Source organism: Phymastichus coffea, unplaced genomic scaffold, assembly GCF_024137745.1.
Source record: "Phymastichus coffea isolate CEN01 unplaced genomic scaffold, Cenicafe_Pcof_1.1 PCOF00074, whole genome shotgun sequence".
Taxonomy (NCBI): Eukaryota; Metazoa; Arthropoda; class Insecta; order Hymenoptera; family Eulophidae; genus Phymastichus; species Phymastichus coffea.
In genome coordinates, this window is record NW_026706885.1 from 691,033 (window position 1) to 710,939 (window position 19,907).

General features: G+C 44.6%; 1 protein-coding gene across 1 annotated transcript in view; it reads left to right on the forward strand.

Annotated features, from left to right (window-relative positions):
• LOC131668107 (mushroom body large-type Kenyon cell-specific protein 1) overlaps positions 1-19,907 on the forward strand; it is a 67,250-nt gene that overhangs the window by 40,466 nt on the left and 6,877 nt on the right. The window contains exons 3-8 of the mRNA XM_058941985.1: positions 11,174-11,325; positions 11,659-12,135; positions 12,205-12,531; positions 12,876-13,154; positions 13,529-13,608; positions 18,226-18,652. Coding sequence (XP_058797968.1) covers positions 11,174-11,325; positions 11,659-12,135; positions 12,205-12,531; positions 12,876-13,154; positions 13,529-13,608; positions 18,226-18,652 — 1,742 coding nt within the window. The remainder of the gene's footprint in view (positions 1-11,173; positions 11,326-11,658; positions 12,136-12,204; positions 12,532-12,875; positions 13,155-13,528; positions 13,609-18,225; positions 18,653-19,907) is intronic.

Here is a 19,907-nt window from a genome sequence, read left to right on the forward strand (position 1 = left end):
ACTCGCTCGCTCGTGTCTGTCTGTCTGCTCGTTTCGTATTGTATATTTTCGGCAGCTTTTGTAGTACTGTTGCTCAATTCTATTTTGTGGATTTTGTTGGAAAATCGCTGACTACAACGAATTGAAATATTGCAGTACAGTTTGATTAAGGGAATTGTCCATACTGCGTGAACTTACCGATTTGGCACTTTGCCATTTCGAAATTCCAGGCAAAACGTCATACAACATAATTTACTCGGAAAGTGGATATCGATAAAGTTTATGGATTCTATTTGATCGACTGAAACGTAAGATACGTATGTTAGGCCATTTCAAAAAATAAATCAATGAATATCTCCTTGATTCTGTACTAACACTACAAAACAAAAGTCATACGCGTGCGGCAGTCTTGAAAAAATGTCATCAAATCAACAACTTTCTTCTTAGTTTAAAAAAAGACAGTGAATTTACTCTTACTTTACAGTCTACCTTCGCAAAACAAACGTAGTCTATCCCTTATAGACATAAAAAAATATGCGAATAAAAACTTTTGGTTTTAGATATTCGATAAGAAAACTCAATTTAATAAAAAATAAATGTGAAGATAAAAAAAAGGTTAGCAAGCACTGCCGGTATACTGTACTGAAATCTTGGAAGACATTTCGCAGCATCCGCACGATAAAAACCAAAACTCGCTTACGCCTCTCAAATCTAATACTCTGCTCTCGGGGCCAGGACATCCGACCTTACAGGGCGCCGGCAACAGTCGCGGGATTGCGCAGGCGCGCGCGAGTGCAACGATCGGTAATTCGAGGCGACACGTCATTTTTCATCGCACTGATAATGCACGTACGAGAAACAATTAGTCAAGCCTTTTCGCGGTTATACCGCGAAGCAAGGCGCCATCGCATTATCGAAACGCACGACAGGCGGTAATTAATCGCTGGCGCGTCGATGTTGAAAGGCAAAACGAAAAATAATACTTTCGAAGCTCCTTTCTTCTTGCACTTTTATCGTGCTCGACCGAGCGATGATTAACTTCCTCGTACTGGCGAGTGCATCTCGGCTAATGTCGCGCTAGCGCGCGCGCGCGCGCGCGTGTGTGTGTGCTGTCGCGCGGGGTAACAGTAGAGCTACGCTCGGTGCAAAATATAAATGGGTCAGTGAGACAGCCGGTGTCCGATTTCCGCTTACTTCGCGCCGCTTGAAGCGCAGTTAATGCTGCGCGACTCTCCGTGAACGTGCGCGTGCCTAACGCCGCCCCGCAACTGCCAGTCAAAACGCGTTATTTAACTACATTTCATTCTCGTACATGCCGACTCCGACTACTATGCATGTGCTAAATTACCGAATGGCAACGTTGTCTCGTCGCTCGTGTTTCGCTTTTTAATGACCGTCTGTTCGGATTTTTCGAGCGAAGCAAGTAGATTGAAAAAGATGCGGCAATCAAACGAAAAATTTCGAGTTTAATTCGTAGACGTAGTAAAAGCCTTGACTGCTGTAAGAAAAGGCGATTGGTTATATAGCAGTTGCGTGTGTTGCAATTGACGCTGCGTCTCTTTAGCAATTCAGTCGAATTAACGCTGTGCGAACAAGATATCGACATATCGCTGCTGTACAAGATTCGTGGTGGCGGTCTCTGCTTGCAGAGAGGGGCACAGAGAGCCAATTTCGCGCTTGTTAACACATTGCTCCGGCAACGCCAAACTTACTGCAGCTAAATGACGTTTTGAAGGACATGCGATGAATTATTCTGATCGCCGGGCAACTCTCTCTCTCTCTCTCTCTCTCTCTCTCTCTCTCTCTCTCTCTCTCTCTCTCTCTGTCATTGTTCACTTGTTGCGGCGGCCGCGAAGGATTTCCGTTACATATATATATATATATATATATATATATATATATATATATATACACCTACTGAAAAATTCGTCAACATACGACTTACACCGAGATTTGTGTTTTTTTACCGCTCAATTGTGAAATGCATCCGGAATTCAATTCGTAGTTTGTGTATTGATAGTTTCACATGTTGCGCAAACTTAGCAAACGATTTCAGTCTAATTAGGTTGCCAATTAGTGCCGAAAAAAGTAAAAGCACTAATAAATATTGTAAGAAAAGAAAGAGCGCGTGAGTGATAGGTGGAAAAATAAAGGTTTTAAAGGAAAAAAAAACGCTCGAAATTGTCGAAGAATGAAGAGAGGGAAAAAAAAAACGAGGCCAACGCGGCGAGCTCTTGACTAAAGATTCAGAAGCGAGCGTTATATGTGCGAGGCCAGTGCTGCGCAGCGCATATGCATGTATATATATCGCCGTACGTGAATTCGGGCGAGCGTGCGAGTAGAGTGTGTGTATGATGGAAAAAACGACGACGACTTGGCGCTCTCTCTCTCTCTTTCTGCCATTATAAAGCAAAGGAAAAGAAGCGAAGCCTCTCAATAATGCATTGCCCGGTCGTTTCTCAAGGGGGGAGACTTATTTGACTTTGCCCCGCTTGATTTGTTTGTCATTACGCAACGCGCTCGCGCGGGGATTCGGAAGAGTTCAATTGAATATCGGAACTTGACAGCTCAATGCCTTCTATTATTTTATCTTACGCAATCGCCGAAAAATTTAGGTCACTAACAATGTATTGACAAACCGCGACTTCAATCAATTATGTGTGCACTGTGGCATTTGAGACGCTGAGGTATACATATAGCGATCGCTCGTTAAGTCCATTCCATACTTTATTAACAACTCTATGTATCGCTCTTAACGATACAATCGGTACAACTTCGTGCGTGATTCGTAAATATGTACCGCCGAATGCGTAAACGAGGCAACTTGTTTTTTTCTTCTTCTTTTCATAATTGGCTTTGGACGATAGCATTCGAAATTGCTTTATTCTTGATTAGACGGAAAAGAAACGCGTTGGTAATAAACGAGCGCAAAAGTATGTCTCGCGGCAGTCGATCTTTTTACGGAAAGCCTGAAAACCGGATTTCGCGCACTTAACACTGAAAACTTCGTCAAAGAATAATTGGCTGCGTTGTTGTCAAGTTGCGAAATTCATCGCGAAAAAAAAGTCTACGCGTGGCACGTGCGCCGCTTACACACACAATCGACGTCGAATAGCAATTAGAAGCGTTCGGAGATCGAAAACTGTCTCCGCGGACTAAGTGTTTTTTAAACTTTATCGAGGTGTCCAACTCGGACATTGGATTTTTCTGGTTTCTTTGGGTCAATCGTAGCTGTTTTGACATGAATTACGAATTTTTATCACGTGTAACATTTAGAACGGTCAATGGTTGCCATGCGAAAAAAAATATCAACGTTTCATTGATAAATCAGAACTGGAATATTACTTTGCTGCAATCTGTGTAACATTCGTTTTTTTACAAGCGTATAGGAATCAGCGGCATATTTTAAAATATAATAAAATACCCTGGCAAAGAAAATCTTTAAGATTGGAACAATAACTTTCAAAGTTCTTTTTAATCTTGGCGAAAGGTTAAGTTGATTGATGTAAAAGACGCTTTTATGAAATAGAAGTGATCTCATAATACTTGGTAAATTTTCTTTGTAGCCGAAGAAGATTAGTCGAACACAAAGTAGAAAGAAAACTGTTTTTATTTCCAAAAGCCACTCGTACAAAGACGGTTAACGATGTTATCAACAAGAGTATGATTTTGGTTGTCATGCAACCAAAAGAGAAACCTCGTCGCCATGTTCGGAAAAAAGGGAAGCCACGCCTAAACGCGAAGAAAAAAGAAGTGACCACACAAAAGAGAAGCCAAAACGCGTAGAGGGGGGGGGGGGGAGAGGCGTCCCGCATGTGCACTCACACGTAGTAGGACTCGGTTAGTTTCGGACAAAGAACAGCCTTGTATTGCATTTGGGGCCCCACCATTGTCATGCGTGCGTGTACATTTCTAAGTCACGTGTGTGAGTGTAATAGTGGCGATTGGCCGATTAGGAGTTCTGACGCAGCTCACGCGCACGCACACAGTGTCGAACTCGAGGCAAGTGATTGGTCGTCGCGGCGGGGTCGCCGAGGCCATTCGATTTAGAATCGAAAGAATGGTGCCGCGCTCGAAGCCTCGGCTTCTTATATTACCGGCCGAGTTACGGGAGCGAATGAAAATCGATGGCCTCTCTCGCTCGCGCACTCTTTCTCCTCTCTCGCCGCCGTGGGTGTGTCCGCGTGTACGCGCGCCAGCGTCTAATGATGCCCAGCCACGATATTACGTCTCTCACCCCACCCCTCCCTGTTTATTGTAATGTCCGTTTATGCGGTTTCGTACAGGTTGTGCCCGTATCTCTCTCTTCTTCTTTATAGGGCGACGTCGCGCGTCACCGGGGCCCTTACACTGCTATAAACGTTAATTTGAGTTCGGTGGCAAACAGCAGCTAGCCGTTCGCGCTAAGAGCCCAGGTGCACTCGAACGAGTTGCGCATTCTCGTTCTTCAAAATAACAGAAATCGGCAGCAAAATCGATAGAAATTTTGGCGTACCGCGCAACAAAATCGAACGCGCCTCTCCGTCGATATAACGGCAAGCATTTCTTACAATCATTTTTAATAAGCCATTGCACAATACAATCATACAAATGGGACTGCGCGCGCCGCAAACATATGTATTACGCTCGACCAATGCTCGAGGATAACTCTCAACTCGGATTTCTCGCCGGGGGAAAATCGCGCGCAGGTGCGCGCGAGAATTTTGTATATAGCATCCAATCACTGCTCGTTGGTCGAGTAGGAACGACTCTGCGATGACGGCGCACCGATTATATGCATCGATCGGGAGAATCGCTTAAAATTTACCTTTATGAGCGAGCCACAACCGCACGTGTGTGTGTGTGTGAGTCTGTGAATTCCTTGCTAAGCGCGTTGCGAAAGTCGATGCTGGCGACGATTGTCGAGACTCTCTTGCGAAAGGATACTTCGATAATAACATGGGAATTCGCCATTTTTTCATTCTATACTGTTCACCTATACACTTTTCATGACCCTTTTTCTTTTGTTACTCGCGGCGATTTTAATCGCTGCGGGTATTTTTTTTCTCCTTTTTTTCTGCCATTGCCGTTACAATACATCTCTCGAAACGTATGACGTCGGATCGAGAGAGAAATGCGCGAGCGCGCTTCTTAATTAGTCGACAGTAATTGCGGATTATGTTTGGATTGTTCGCGGATCGAATCTTATGGCTCTTATGATATTGAGTATACTCGTCCTTTTCTTCATGAACGTTCATTTTTCTTTCATAATTCTTTATCTCTATTGCTATATGCGGCATGACGATGATTTCTTAATTATGTAATCCATTTTAATTGGCCAGTAAATGCAGAGAACCTGACAATATCGAACGTTAATGTCGCCATAAGCATTTCTTCACAGCAGAGTGGTCAATTGTATCTAGTAACGATCGGCAAATATTTATTAGTCAGCTTTTATTTAGAAAAGAGTTGTGATTATGAAAGAGCGCTGACTCCCGATGTGTGTATGTGACGTGGCTAAACTCTGTGTATTATTTTTTTCCCAGCGATGAAAATGCCCTTACGAAAAAATGAAATGCTAAAGGAATTGCAGCGGTGCGCGCGATTCTCCGGAGACCTCTAATGAATCCAATAACTCGTCGGAGTCTCTTGAGTCGAGCGTGTTGAGCATTTCTGTTTTTTTCTTCTTCATTCTAGCTTCCGACGAATAAGTCCCTTACACAGTGGATAAAGTTTATTAAAGGGTGGAAGAAAATTGATGCAGTTGCTGCCGAGGCGAGTCTTTACAAGAGCGCGATCAATTGAATCGGCGTTTTTCCGAAAAAAAAAAAACAAAAAACAACAACAAATAACGGTCAGTGTATTTACGCGATGACAAGCCGTTTTCTCTATCTGTCTTTCGGTATAATGATTTATGCGCATAGATTTTCGCGCCCGCGCCGGCGAATATTTCACTCGACACTTTGTTGAAACTTTCATCGGGCGGAGGCTTGATTTATGAGGGCGCCATTTTTTTCCATCCGTTATCAACGAGAGGCAGATGTGCGCGCGAGCCAATGTACATGTCTTGATGAATATTTGAGAGTGCAGGTTGATTATCGCGTTTTTGTTTTTTTTTTTTTTTTATTTTTTTGTTGCAGCGCGCTTGGACTTTGTCTGTCGAGCGCACGAGCCGACGGCGATGCGTTATTTGCTATTCTCCGTGCGGGCCATCAGCGCGGCCTCTCTTTGTACGCACTTGTTCTCGGGTGCGCCTAGAGCTAAACTACGAAGGAAAAAAAGGAGCGATATGTTGGCGATATACAATGTGTCATTCGCCGCGTGAAAGGTCGCGCGTCATCGCTCAACTGATAGTAATTTATCGTCATTTTCGAGAGAAAAATAATCGGTCGTTTTTCGATTAAGCGCAATTGCGCGTGCATGTGCGCGGAAAGTGTCGTCGAACGCGGCGTCCAATCGATTTCGTTTCCGATTCTCGTTACTCACCGCTTGACCTTGGCAAAGTTGGTACACGCGCCCAGCGACTTGAGTAGCTGTGGGCAGAGTGCAACTTCAAAACAAAATTGACGTTTGCACTGATGGACATTCACGCAGCAGTTGTCTACTCGAGGAAAAACTGCTGAATCTTGATTTTTCTTGTTTTGTGCTTCGATTCCTCTTTGTTGGAAAAATTCAAAATGACGCCACATGTTAATTATGGATCTTGGCGAAATCAGCTCCAAGAAACTTTAATATCAGCTTAATCTAAACGCGGAAAAGAAAAGTTTTCATTAAGGTTGTATTACGCTTGGACGCAATGATTGTTCAATTTAAAATAGAATCACGTGCGTATTAACTATATACTTAATCGTCTATATGACTGGATGATTTTTCGTTGCATTTTTTCACGTATTTTGCAATTATTTCTGTCATGACGCGTGTGAGCGATCGACGGGCGTATCATCATTGTGCCGATTTTCGTCATACTCGCTGGAAATCGGCTCTTAGAGTAACGCATGCGCACGCGCGTCTCTCAAAGTTAAAATCATCGGCTTGCGCGAATTTGATCAGTTTTGTCGTGAAATTTCCCGTGATTCAAGGTTTCGATACATTGTTATCGATTCGACTCCTACTGTGTTTCTTAGCCATCTCGGAAACAATGCTATTCTAAAATTTACCTCTGTAAGAAAAAAAAATTCGCACATAACTCTGTTCTATTTTGAGTTGGGCAACATGAGCAACTAAGTAAGAATTACGCTAACAGCTACATCTACTCGTAGTCGCAGCAATTTCAATAAATTTAATGGAAAGTCGAAACATATTGCATCGTCGTACTGAATAACAATTACGGCATGCCGTAATCAAATTCCCAATAAAACGTCTAGATAACAGGCCGCGAATTCTCGACTTCCTATCCGAAAAGGACGTCTCTCATTATTCATGCTGCATTCTAAGTCACCGCACCATCACGCAAATATCCTCCGCGAGCGGCCTTTTCTACAATCGTTCGTTCTGCAATCCCTTTTTTTCCTCTCTTTCTCTGCCACATCCGTCCGCCAGCTTCGTGCTCATAATGACAGTTAGGCAAGATGCTTCCTTCATCGGCAGCCTTGAATCTCAAGGATTTCTATTTTCTTCCATCTCCTCCCCTCTTTCTTTCTCTTCTCCCGATCGCTCCACGTCATTTTTTTCATTCTCTCCTTTTTGCTTATTTCCATATCGCGTTTTACTTCAATTGGTTCGCTTGCTTTTGACACAATGCCTGACGTTATAATTTATTTTCACTTTTATATCATCACATTCGATTTTTGTTCTCCTTATACTTGTTACTTATTATTAAGTAACTTGTTTAAGGATAGTTTTCTCTGTAGGTCAACAAAAAAGTATTTTTGATTTTCACGATATCAGTTCAGAAATAATTCCATACATTTCTCCAAAATGCTAATCGTATTTATAGAAAAAAGACGTGGGTGAACTATCAAGAATCGGTGAAAGTGCACTCGGAATAAGCGAAAAGAAAAAAATATTAAATTTAGCGTGTTTCGATAACAGATCGAAGCTATGTAAAAACGCGGGCTGCACACGAAATAAAAAAATACAGGAAAAGGAGCGCAATGCGTAGCTTTCTCGACGACTGCGCGACGCTCACGCAGCGAAGCGCGTTAAAGAATCACTTGCTACGGCGACTCTCACCGTAACGGTCCTGACGCTTCGCTCGACATTTCCGTAAACGGCTTGCTGAATTGCACGTGTTCGCGCCTCTTGATAAGCGGTGACCGGACAGTTTAAAAGCGCGCGCGAAACCAAAATAAGTCGGAATGCTGAAAATGGTGCAATGAAAAGCAGTCGCTCATGCCAAAGACAAATGCGCTAGATAATGCAACGGCGCATACGTTATTGTACGGAGACGCGCGCGCGTGTGTGTGTGCATGTTCCTCTATTGGCTCAAAACATTCGACAAACAGTAATCATTTATTCACATGTTTTTCAAGCCCGGCGCTAACGCGCTCGCGCTACTTTCGAACGCCGACCGTGTCCCCTTTCTGCTTTTACTTTTTTCGCTCTTCATCCCTTTTCTTGTTTGTCCGTTTGCTGCTATCAAATCCAATTGACTGGAATGAATGTTTGAAATTTTTCGCGACCTTCTTTTTTTTTTTTTTTTTCGAATTTCATTTGTAACGCAGCTCCATTTCGACTGCGAGTAAAGTATTGCTCATCGACCGGCGATACAGAAATGACAGCAAGAAGAAATTTTCAGTTCTCAAATTAGATTAGCGAAGACCTAAAAATTTTTGGGAAAATCTTAGGTCTTCGTCTAATCTAATAAAGTAAATTAAATAAGCTTGCACTTTTCAAAGCGTGACAACTCGTCGAACAAATTTTTTCATGCTTATCAGATAAAATTATGAATGAAATATAATTTCTATATTATAATTTTTTTTTCGATGTTATTGTAATAGAGTCGTCTGGCATGGACGAGTTAATTGATTGCATTGCTGTAATTCGCATATCATAAATTCATTTTCATTCCATCAATAATGGTACATTGTTCGGCAATATTTGGAAAATTCCGAGGGTTGTGTATGTCTATGCAGTAATTTCGAATATGAGGGATGCTTGAAAATGCACAAAATTACGTGACTGGCATTCAATAAAGCGTCATGAAAATTTATCAAGAATAACAGATATTATCGTAAAGTTTATAAAAGCACTATTCATTTTTTAAGCGAGCCGCACAAGTTGTTTATATAATAATCTAATTACTTGATTGCAAAAAAGAAACATTCATTTCAGCAAGTAGCTTTGTCGATCTATGCATTTTAAAAATGCATTCGCTCAGTGCACCACGTCAATTAATTAATGCATGAATATCCTATGTACGAATCGAATAAATTAAATGGAGAACTAGGAGCAAATGTAGCGTTCGGTAGAAAAAAAGAAAAAGAACCGAAGCTGACAAGCTTTGTCAATGCGGCAATCAATTAAGCTAGCCGCAATCGGTCAAGCCAATAAACTAAATAAATCAACAGCGTGTTTCCTGAATATTTCGTTATTTCGATCGGCTTGCTTCAGGGTTTTTCTTTCTTTTTTCGTTTTTTAATTTTTTGTTCGTCGTTGTTGTTGCTGTTGTTGCTCGCGCTCGCATATTGGACTGCATTTTCGAGAATGACTCCGGGCGGCCGATGAATGACGAATGATTTGTTTGGCCGGACGCGTCCGCAAATCGAGTGTGCATGTTTGCGTGAATGTGCATATAGGTATACACACACGTACACACACGAGCAAGCGCCGCTGGCCGATCGAGCAATTTAATTTGTGAATTCCTCGCGGCCGAGAATGGCGGGGCTCTGCTGTTGCCGCGGAAATAGGTACATACTGTATATACAGTATATACCCTTACTCCATACACTCTATAGATGTATTTCTTTCTTTTATTTATTATTTTTTCTTTTTTGTTAGCTTGCGCTGACCACTTCCGCTTTGTTTCTTTTTTTTTTTATCAAAATTACACTATTGTAGGAATAGTATTCATAAGCAAAAATTTGTTTCTACCAATCGATCCATTTGATCGTGGTTTCTAGACATGAAAAAGCTTTCATCACAAAAGTCGTACTTTTAACGTGTCACACTTTTTATAGAATGCGAAAATCAATAATTTCATACGTGTGCATTCGCAATGCATTATACACAATCTCTTGTGATCAGCGAACTTCCGTGCTCTATGCTCGGCAATCATCTTTATTCCTACTTACAGCTGTTGGCCTAAACGATCTCTTTACTTAGCACCATGTCTCTCAGTGTGCCCCTAATGACCATAGACGGACTGTCGCGCAGTGTTCAACAAAATCAATTGCGGCCCAGCACGTGCAATGAAACTCCGCAATGGCGTATTGAAAAAAAGACTCGCACGGAACACTTGAACTCGCACATCGAAGCTCTAAAATATTAATGTGGACTCTATGATGATTCACGTGACAATGTTTATATGAGTAATAGGCTATGAACGTTACATAGCAGCCGACGAGTTATGCAATCGAATTGTGCAGTTTCTTCAAGCTCATGCTTTTCTCTAGAAACAATGTTTCGTTGAGTCACTGAAAAACAAGTTTGCAGAAACCTTCGGCGAGTGATTGCCAATAGAAAGAACTTGGAAAAGTTATGCTCCTCGGCGAGTAACAAGTCCAATCGAATCCTTGAAAAAGAGAGAGATCATTTTTTTTTCGCAGTCGTTTTCCTTCGGTTGGCCAATGCCAGCGATGCAGCCGATGAGCAGGTCTTATCTCGCTCCACCTACCGAGAGTATAATAGCTCTGAGTCAAAACCGAGAGATGCGTCACACCGAGTGAGAGGGAAAGATAAGACTAGACTCTTCGCTTTAGGCGAAGAGAGGGAGAGGGAAAGAGACAAAAAAGAAAAAACAGAAAAAAAAAAAGAAATAATAAAAAAACGCCCGCATGTTCCTTTTCTGTATAGATAAGCAGCCGGCAAATTTAATCTGGCGAAAAGCTCCGCCCGTATCGCGCGCTAGCTCACTTCTATAATTGAGTCATTTGCAAATTGCTCCTTTGACGATCGTACACATTAGAAATAAAAATGCACGGGCATGCGAACGAGGGAAGCTTCGGGTGCGCGGTAATAACGCCAAGCAGGCGGGCAGCGCTAAATGCCAATGAAAGCTCGAGGGGGTGAGGGATGGCCGCATAATTGTTTGAATGTAGTCGTGGTGCTGTCACAGGTCTGGAGCGGGTCGCGGAGGAGTTGATGGGCCGTAGGAGATGGAAGCAGTACCAAGACACCCTGTACAGCAGCGGCACTCGCAGCACCGACAACACAGCCACCGCTATCAGCCAACAGCAGCTTCAGCTTCAGCTTCAACAGCTGGCCCAGGTCATTATCCATCATCCTCGTACCTCTTTTTTCTTCTCTTGCCCGTTACTATTTTCGTCCGACGTGCACAGTGACTGGACAAGCACGCGTAAATCAGCTGTTTCAGTCGGAATCCGCATCATTTTCCTATTATTAATTCGCATTTAGTTTCCATCGGCAAACCTCCATTTCGACTCGTTATCCCACTGCGACTGTTAGTTTATCAACTGCCTGCTACTTTCGACTTTGAATCTTCGTCGAAGCCCGAATCAGTAGAAAAGGTCGTGTAGGGTCAGCCGTCGTAAGGATGGAAAGGAAAAATGCCAAAGATTACGACGAATTGTTGAACGACAGCAGGTGCAGCAGGCAAAGCCGGGAGACTCAGCGAGCCAGTCACTGAAGGCAAGCCTAGCGAACAACCACAACGACCACAGCAGCGGCAGTCAGGGGCAGCAGCAGCAGCAGCAGCAGCAGCAGCAGCAGCAGCCGCAGCAATCAAAGGCAGGAGTGTTGACAGAAGGCGTCGCCACGACAAACTGCACACTGGGCCTGGGGGGCGGCTCGTCGCCCCGACGCGCCGACGAGACGGGCGGCCCGGAGAACGGGCGGCTCGCGGAGGGCGCCCGCGAGAACGGCGGCGGCCCTCTGAGCGCCAGCCAGGAGAACGGCGACGGCGCGGGCGACGAGGACTCGGCGCCACTGCTGACGAGCAGCGAGCAGCAAGCGGCCATCAAGAGGGACCAGCTCGAGGACAGGCTCAGGCCCAACAGCCACGACCAGCAGAGCAACGGGTCCCTCCTCGAGCACGCCGACGACACGGCGGGAACCAAGGCACGCCTCTTCGTCCTCGCGCCAGCCCGACGAGTCAGCGTTCTCACGAGGCTCGACCTTCATTTGCAGGAAGCGAAGGAGGAGACGGGCTTGGAGCCGAGAGTGCCGCTGACGCAAGGCCTGCTGAGGGTAAAGAAGGAGGAGGAGCTGCAGGAGAACTGCCCGAGCAGGCCGACTTCCACGCCGCTCCACAGCAGCAACAACAACGGGCCCCTGCACGTCATCGCCGAGGCGAGGAGTGCCTCCACGCCTCCCAAGAAGGAGCTCTTACAGTTCTGCACGCCCTCGTTCGTGCTGGGCCGGCATCAGAGCCCACCGCCCGAGGACTGGAAGCCGCTGGACAAGTGCTACTTTTGCCTCGATGGCAAGTTGCCGCACGACGAGCAGCCGCCTCTTGTGAGTTCTCGCTTCTCGCCGGTCGAACCCCGATCGCCTTGTAGTATTCCCGTAGTCTCACAAGCGTTAGCTCTGCTTGCGGATCATTTTCTCAACTTCCAATGATAGATCTCGCCCAGAGTTCCACCGAGAACCTAACTCCGATCTACGAAAACAGTTGATACTTCCCCCGCTGCTTTCCGCCAATCGAGTTAGAGCCAAAAACCTGTCAAAGCCCTCGCTACGGCAAAACTAATCAGCAACGTGCACGTACTTGCATATACACGAGTACAATATCTCGGCACGAGTTTCGCTGCGTAGCGTAGTAATATTAACGAGAGGCGCGTGCTTTCCTCTTGGCACAGAGTCCGCAAAGCGACAGCAGCAACAGCTCCCGATCGGCCGAGTCGCCGATGTCGGTGCAAGTTGATCCCATGGCGGCGTCCATGGTGGCTGCGGCCCTCGGTGGCACCTATCCGACTCTGCTGCCCCAGTGGTGTCTGCCGCCCAGGGAACCACCACACGTGATCGCAGCGGCTGCAGCTGCTGCAGCCGCCGCCGCCGCTGCCGCGGCAGCCGCCAACCAGGACAATCATGGCACCGACCAACCGCTCGATCTCTCCGCCAAGCCCAAAAATCCGCAGGTAACATTTTCATTCGTCTAGTGTGTCATCAATTAGTAGAAAGAAAAATAAAGACTGGCAAAACGTTTTTCTGGATTTCCCGTTGAGTAATTGAATAAAAATGCGCGCGCGCGTTTAACGTATAAATCAACGCGAAATATACGTACGCGTCAATTAAATGAATTCGGAAATTTTATTTGATATTAGAGCCGAAAGCCTCGGAAACATTCCGCGAACCGATAAAGCGAATGAATTTTTCAGAATTTCGCAAGGCAAACATTTGACGATTGTGTTTCATTTTATCGCTGTGACGACCTTATCAACTGCAACTGTTTTTCTGATTTTTTTCTTTGGCTCTCGGCACTAAAAAACATTGAGATTTTATTTAATTGCAGGACAACAACATATCTATATTGGATCAACAAAAAATACCTCTTCGAATGTCAGCAGCCATCGATCCGAAAGCTATTTTCAAGTAAGTGTAAGCCAAAACAAATACCAATAATTCACTTGACAAGAGCTGCGTAGCGTATGTGTACGCAACTGCGAGACATGATTTACAACGCAATTATCAAATCGATACGTCTATTTTATTTTTTTTCGAAACGGAAACACGCTGTCCGAAGGTTAACACAGCAGGTGCAGTTAAAAAAAATGAAAATTTTTCAACAACGCGAGTTTGCAATCGCTCGGCAGTGTCGGCCTTGTGTAATAGAAAAGTCAAAGCCTTCGAGCTCAAGTACGCGCTTCCTCGACTTTTTTTTACGACGACGACGTTCAATGAGGACGTTGATTATTTTTAATATCAATAAGGAATGCGACTCATTCGCATTGAATTTGTCGACGACTTTATCCGATCGGGTGCCCATCGCGGCTATAAACAGAGAAGCACTTTCGTCTAAAAGCACTCTCACATCAATTTAGACGCACGGCACACGTCTATGCATTGCAATGCTGGTCGGGGGCATCTACGTAAAAAGATCTTGACATCTAACATACTTGAATTTGATTTGCATGACCCACAACGATCGTCGTCTTAGTTCTGACCAAATAATTGTCTGGTCTGCTTTCTAACACAACGTGACCTTCGCTACGGTGATTTGCGTTTCGCGCTTCATATAATTCTCCGCAAAATCGTTCGCATGGCTCGTAAATTAAAGGACGGAAAAAAATGAGAGAGGCCGATATAAATGCGAAAACACGTGTGCATATCCAAATATATTTCTTGTAAACGAGATAGTTATCGATCGAGACGATGAGTAATTAATGAGCATATATACCATGTATGAATCGATAGCATTAAAGTGTAAGTGAAATTGCGCAAACGCGCGTAGTATCTCGCGGCTGCCGCCGTCGCCGCCGCCGCCGCCGCCGCGGTCACCGGAATATTGTCATTTATAAATAGAGAGAAAAAAAGAGCTTATAAACCGATCGAACACCCTGCCGCTACCAACAACGCGTTCGGGGTCGATGACAGGGGCAGTCTCGGTAATTCCTTATCCAACTTGGCTTTATCAGCCATGTAAACGTACTGCTCCTCCTACTTACATTCTTTCGCGTGTAGCCTGACTCATCTTCGATCGATGATTTTTTTCGTCAGCCACAGTGCAATCTTCGTTGCAATTTCAGCTCGCCAGCGAGAAACCACTTTTCCGCGAAAATCCAGTTTCGTCCGACCGTCCGCGCGCGACAACGCGACCAGCTATTACTCGTCGACGCGTGAGTTTGCGTATCGCTATTTGGCGAAAATTTCGACGAACGCGTCGCGTATAAACCGATTTGGCGGGGCAATAAGTGAGCAGCATTCAAAGTTTGACGCGTCGAAGGCATTATTTACAGGCGGAATTTGGCGCGCGCGAGCTTGCAAGCACGCTCATCGGCGGCAGCGCCGCGCGCGCGCGCGCGCGTACAGCGAGGGGGTCGCCAGAGAAATCTACGCCGGTTTGGCGAGAGTCGCGCGTTCAGATGTGTCGAGCGCGCGCGAGGGAGAGAGGAAAAGAGACGGAGAGAGAAAAGTGCGTTGCCCTCAGTGCTACTGCTGCTGCTGCTGCTGCTGCTGCTCCGTGGCTATACCACTCTCGTTCGTGTATGTTTGTACGCGACTTGTCCGCCCGCTCGCCTGCCCGACACTAGCTCGAGCGTAAAGCCTCTTTTTCGTCGTTCTTTCGCTTTTTTTCCCTCGCTTCGTCTAATTTTTATCGCCGTCTATTATTCACGCGTCCGCCGACAATCGTTATTTGCTCCGCGACTGCGATTGCACTCGACTTTCAAGTCGCTGACAGGCTTCTCAAATCCTGTTTGACGTGTCTTTCAACGTACACGCTATTGCGTTAATATTTTTATCCAATAATTAAGAAACGCTTGGCTCTTCTCATCCGATCAGATTTATCGTTTTACTCGACAGTATCGTCTACGAAAAATTAACAATAGCAGACGTGGCTTTGAAAAAGGTCTCATTGATTCAACATAACATATACTTCAAGTGAATACGTTATTTGTTTTCGACGCTGTTCATTATTTTCGAAAGCGAGGATATTTTCATCTAAAATCTTGGTTTAAAATACTGTAACACCTGCTATCGATCAATCAGAAACTTTTTGAATGTTAAATATTCAGTTGTATAAATACTGATATTAGTGTTTGAAGGTTTTTATTCGTTCGAACGCACGAAAATAAAAATGGTGAAACTTTTTTGAATATTAAAATTCTGTCAGAAAGCATTTAGATATTGTTCATTTTATTCAATATTTCCGTGTACTTGTAAAGTTTCACTGCTTCCGCGAATTCCCAAAATATTACGTCTACTCAGTTCGCCAGCATCAGAGTCGAAAAAATCCTCAAAATTGCAGGCGGCGAAAAACTAAACTGGCGTTGACGCTAACCCCCCCGAGTTTCATTTTTGCCAACGAATTGAACATGAATGTGTGTACGTGTATCGTCGCCTACACACACACGCACACACGGCTCGTTGCATGCACTCTTACTTAGTTGGCGTGCGAGGTCGACGAACCCGCGTATACGTACACACATTGCGCGGGAGGAGGCAGGCACAAACGAGCTGCCGGCGTCGCCGTTGCGTGTGCACGCCACAACACTAAGAGCATACATGCGCCGGGCGAGGGAGGGCCATCTCATCGTCGATGATCGTCAAAGAAACAGACTAATCTTATCGCCACCCGAAGCTGCACTTTCGTGATGTTTATCGGTTAAACGCCTCGACTCCGAATGTTGACGTTATGACGAGCCGAGTTCCTTTGCAATTTTTCTCTTTTTTTTTTAAATTAGGTTGATTCGAGACCGTACGTACCACTGCTGTTTTGCTCTGTAGTCGGCGATATTTTTAATCGTCATTTCTTCTATCGGTAAATGTTTCACTTAACTTTACCACTTGAGGTGTCGAACTGTTTCAGCTTATAGTTTTGCTTCTTACTCACTGCTTTACGCTCGGAAATTGTTAAAGTTTTTACAATGGGATGCACAAATAATTTTGTTCCTTTTGGCTGTAATTGCATTGAAATACCAATGAACTTTGAACTTTCATTTACTCGAAGCTCATTGGTTAACACGAATCCAAGTATTGATTGATATCGCGAAGATACTAAGAAGGAAGAAGCAATATCATTTATTGTAATTGGTTATTCTCTAAAATTGGTTGTCTTTTTATCAACATCCTTCGCCTGGAATTTATCTTTATTATTTTAGTTTGAGTGACTGCTTTCATGGTTCATTATTTTTTGGTATAGAATTAACATTGAAACCTCAATAATTTGATAGACATTGATAAATCATCCACAAAAAATGCAGTAATCACATTCTGTGTACTCATAATAATGTGTTCGACAAATATGTGCGTTTGCTATCTTCACCTTACAATGCATCCAAATTGCAACATCATTTACGCAATGAACTTCAAACCGACTGCTAAATTTCCTTTAGCGATAATGAAAGAAAATGTAAGGCTTCGCTATCGTTTCGAAAATGTAAAAAATACTTTTAGTCGTTAAATTTTGGGAGGAACGGCGTCAGTTGACACGCGAGAGAGCCAATAACGTTTTCAGCGATTAGAACAATAGGTGACACGTGTGTAGTATCGCGCGCCTGCTTCAAAATTTTCGCACTGACGTCAGAGCGGCAAAACGTGTCCGCGAGAAAATTGAATTTGCTGCGCCGTACAATTTTCGACTTTGAACCGGATTATTCATTCGACATTTGAATATGTGAGTCATCTCGAGCGGAGATAACGTCGAGGCGCAGTTTGCTTTTCAATTGCGCGAGTCTCTGCGAGTAATTGTCGTTCGAGAGTGAATGAATTTGCATTGATTGTTCTTGCACATTGATTTACGTTGCAAGTGTTTTCAATTATGCTGAAGGTGGAGCACGCTCTTTTTTTGTTGCAAAGCGACCATCGAAAAGTAAGTGATGGATAGGATTTGGAATGAAATTTGTCCATTGATAAATAAGTTCAACGATTCGGAGATGATTAAAATCTAATCAGGCGAGCGCTCGTCTGACTAATTTTAGTTATTACTACTAGCGTGGCAATGATATAGTTTGCCACCGGAATCTGCCTGAAAATATCTGTTATATCCGGTAGACTATTTTATTCCTATGACAAATTGACGTGCGCAAACCAATTTTGCAGATTCCAATCTGTTTTGCACATAAAATAACAAGAGAATAAAGTAGTATCGTCGCTATTTTACTCTTTCAGCCATAAAGATTGCAGACATGGCAGCGGGCACTAAAGTAACGACATTTTTTTGCAATCAGATTCACGTAAGATAACCGAGACATATGTAGGTCAAAGCAAGTAAAATTCATGACTAAATAAACGTCCTTAGCGGCGATGCGGACTGCAATTATTTTGCTATCAGCTAGCGATCAGTGATTCATAAACGATTTGCCTATTACAAAGAGGAGACTCGATAGGTGTGTTACAGCTAAAAAATAGGAATGTAGGCGGGGAAAGTCGGTCGCGAGGTAATCTAGTTCGAAGGTTAGGGGAGTGCGTCGAACGTTAGGACGTTACGGAGCGATCGATCGGCAGACTCGCGGAGACGGATGTGGTAAGGTTGCGAATGGAAATTTGCAGCAGCACGTGCTACCGGGCAAAGCCGAGGGTGACAGTAGCGGCGTCGGGCGCGACTGGTGGCCAAGCGGCCGGCAGACGAACCTACACGGAGGACGAGCTGCAGGCGGCACTGCGCGACATCCAGAGCGGCAAGCTGGGCACGAGGCGCGCCGCTGTGCTGTACGGCATCCCGAGGAGCACCCTGCGCAACAAGGTCTACAAGCTTGCCATGGAGCGCGAGAGGGACGCGTCCCTCAACAACAGCACGAGCACACTTGCCGCCCCCGTCGCCGCCGCGGACACTGCGACCAGCGCTAACGCGTCCACCACCACCACCACCACCAACGCCACCACCAATGTCGCCACCAGCATCACCACCAACGCCAACAACACTACAAACACCAACAACCGACATAACGCGAGCGCTCCGCTCGGCCAAGTGGACGAGGTAGGTTTTGGGGACAGAACGTCACGTCTGAACTGTTCACGAACAAAGAAAACAGCTCACGTGACACGAGTCGCGCATTCGTTCTCGCGGTAATAATGCCATTTCCGCCAATTTTCTTTACCTATGTCGATCCGCTCATTTTTTGCAACATGAGTGGACTTTATTCGATCTTGTAAATACAATGTTATAGCAATTCGATTGTTTACATCTCATACATATGTATATCCGCGCTCAGAGTTCTCTCTGATATATATGCGACTGCTGCTGATCTGCCACGCAGATCGGCCGTGCTCTACTCGACGAAACTACTTACTTTTCAAGTGTGGTTTTGGCCAGGAAGAACAAATGAAGCTTCCCCAAAACATACCTCTGGTATGGCGATCGCAGAATCCGCTGTAGACCTTGCGACCACACGCACACCCCCGTACATGTTCTTCATTTTGAATGCTTTTAGTTGGCGCTCTCAAAAGTGCTGCGGAGCAACAGGTGACACACGCGCGCACACGCACGCCAACACACAAACACACACGGAGATCGTACACAGACACATGCGGGTCTACGCGTCCATTCGTGCGATCGCCCCCGAACAACTCGTTGGTTACCTTGTATCTGTTGCATGAGCTATGTTTTCAATTCTCTGCCTCTGTCTCTCTTTCTATTCGCTGTGCTCTGTTGTGCTAGCCTATTTGTGCAGTAGAGCTCGCTTGGCCCAACTCACGTTTCCGTTTGTCAGGTAAGTTTTTTTTCGGCCGAGTCAGCAGTGTATTTGCATGCCAGTGAACGACCAATTGCATTTCAAAATTTTCAATTTTATCACGGAATCACCGTCGGTTCCTCGCTTTTCAGTCGAACAATTGGACGTCAAACTCGCGCTCATCTTGCTAAAATGCGAAATATCTATTTCTTTTACGAGAAATTAAAAAATACACTCGATTATCGTTTCGCTGAAACGCTACTATTATGCAATAGCCGTCGTATAATTTCGTAATTTCGCATTAAGCACTTGACGTTTGTTCGCCCGCACACACGAAAACTCGGCCTTCAAGTTCTACACGCCAAGTTTAGCTTTTAGCTTCCAGATAACAGCGAAACGCAGTCAAGCGAATATACGATTTGACAGTGCATCAGACGATAAAAGTATATACGCACTGAAGCTCATAAATATAGACGCAATGATATTTATTAGCAATGAAAGAAAAAAGAATTGCGCGCTTGAGTAGAAAAAACAAAATTGCTGCATCTCAGCCCAAGTAAG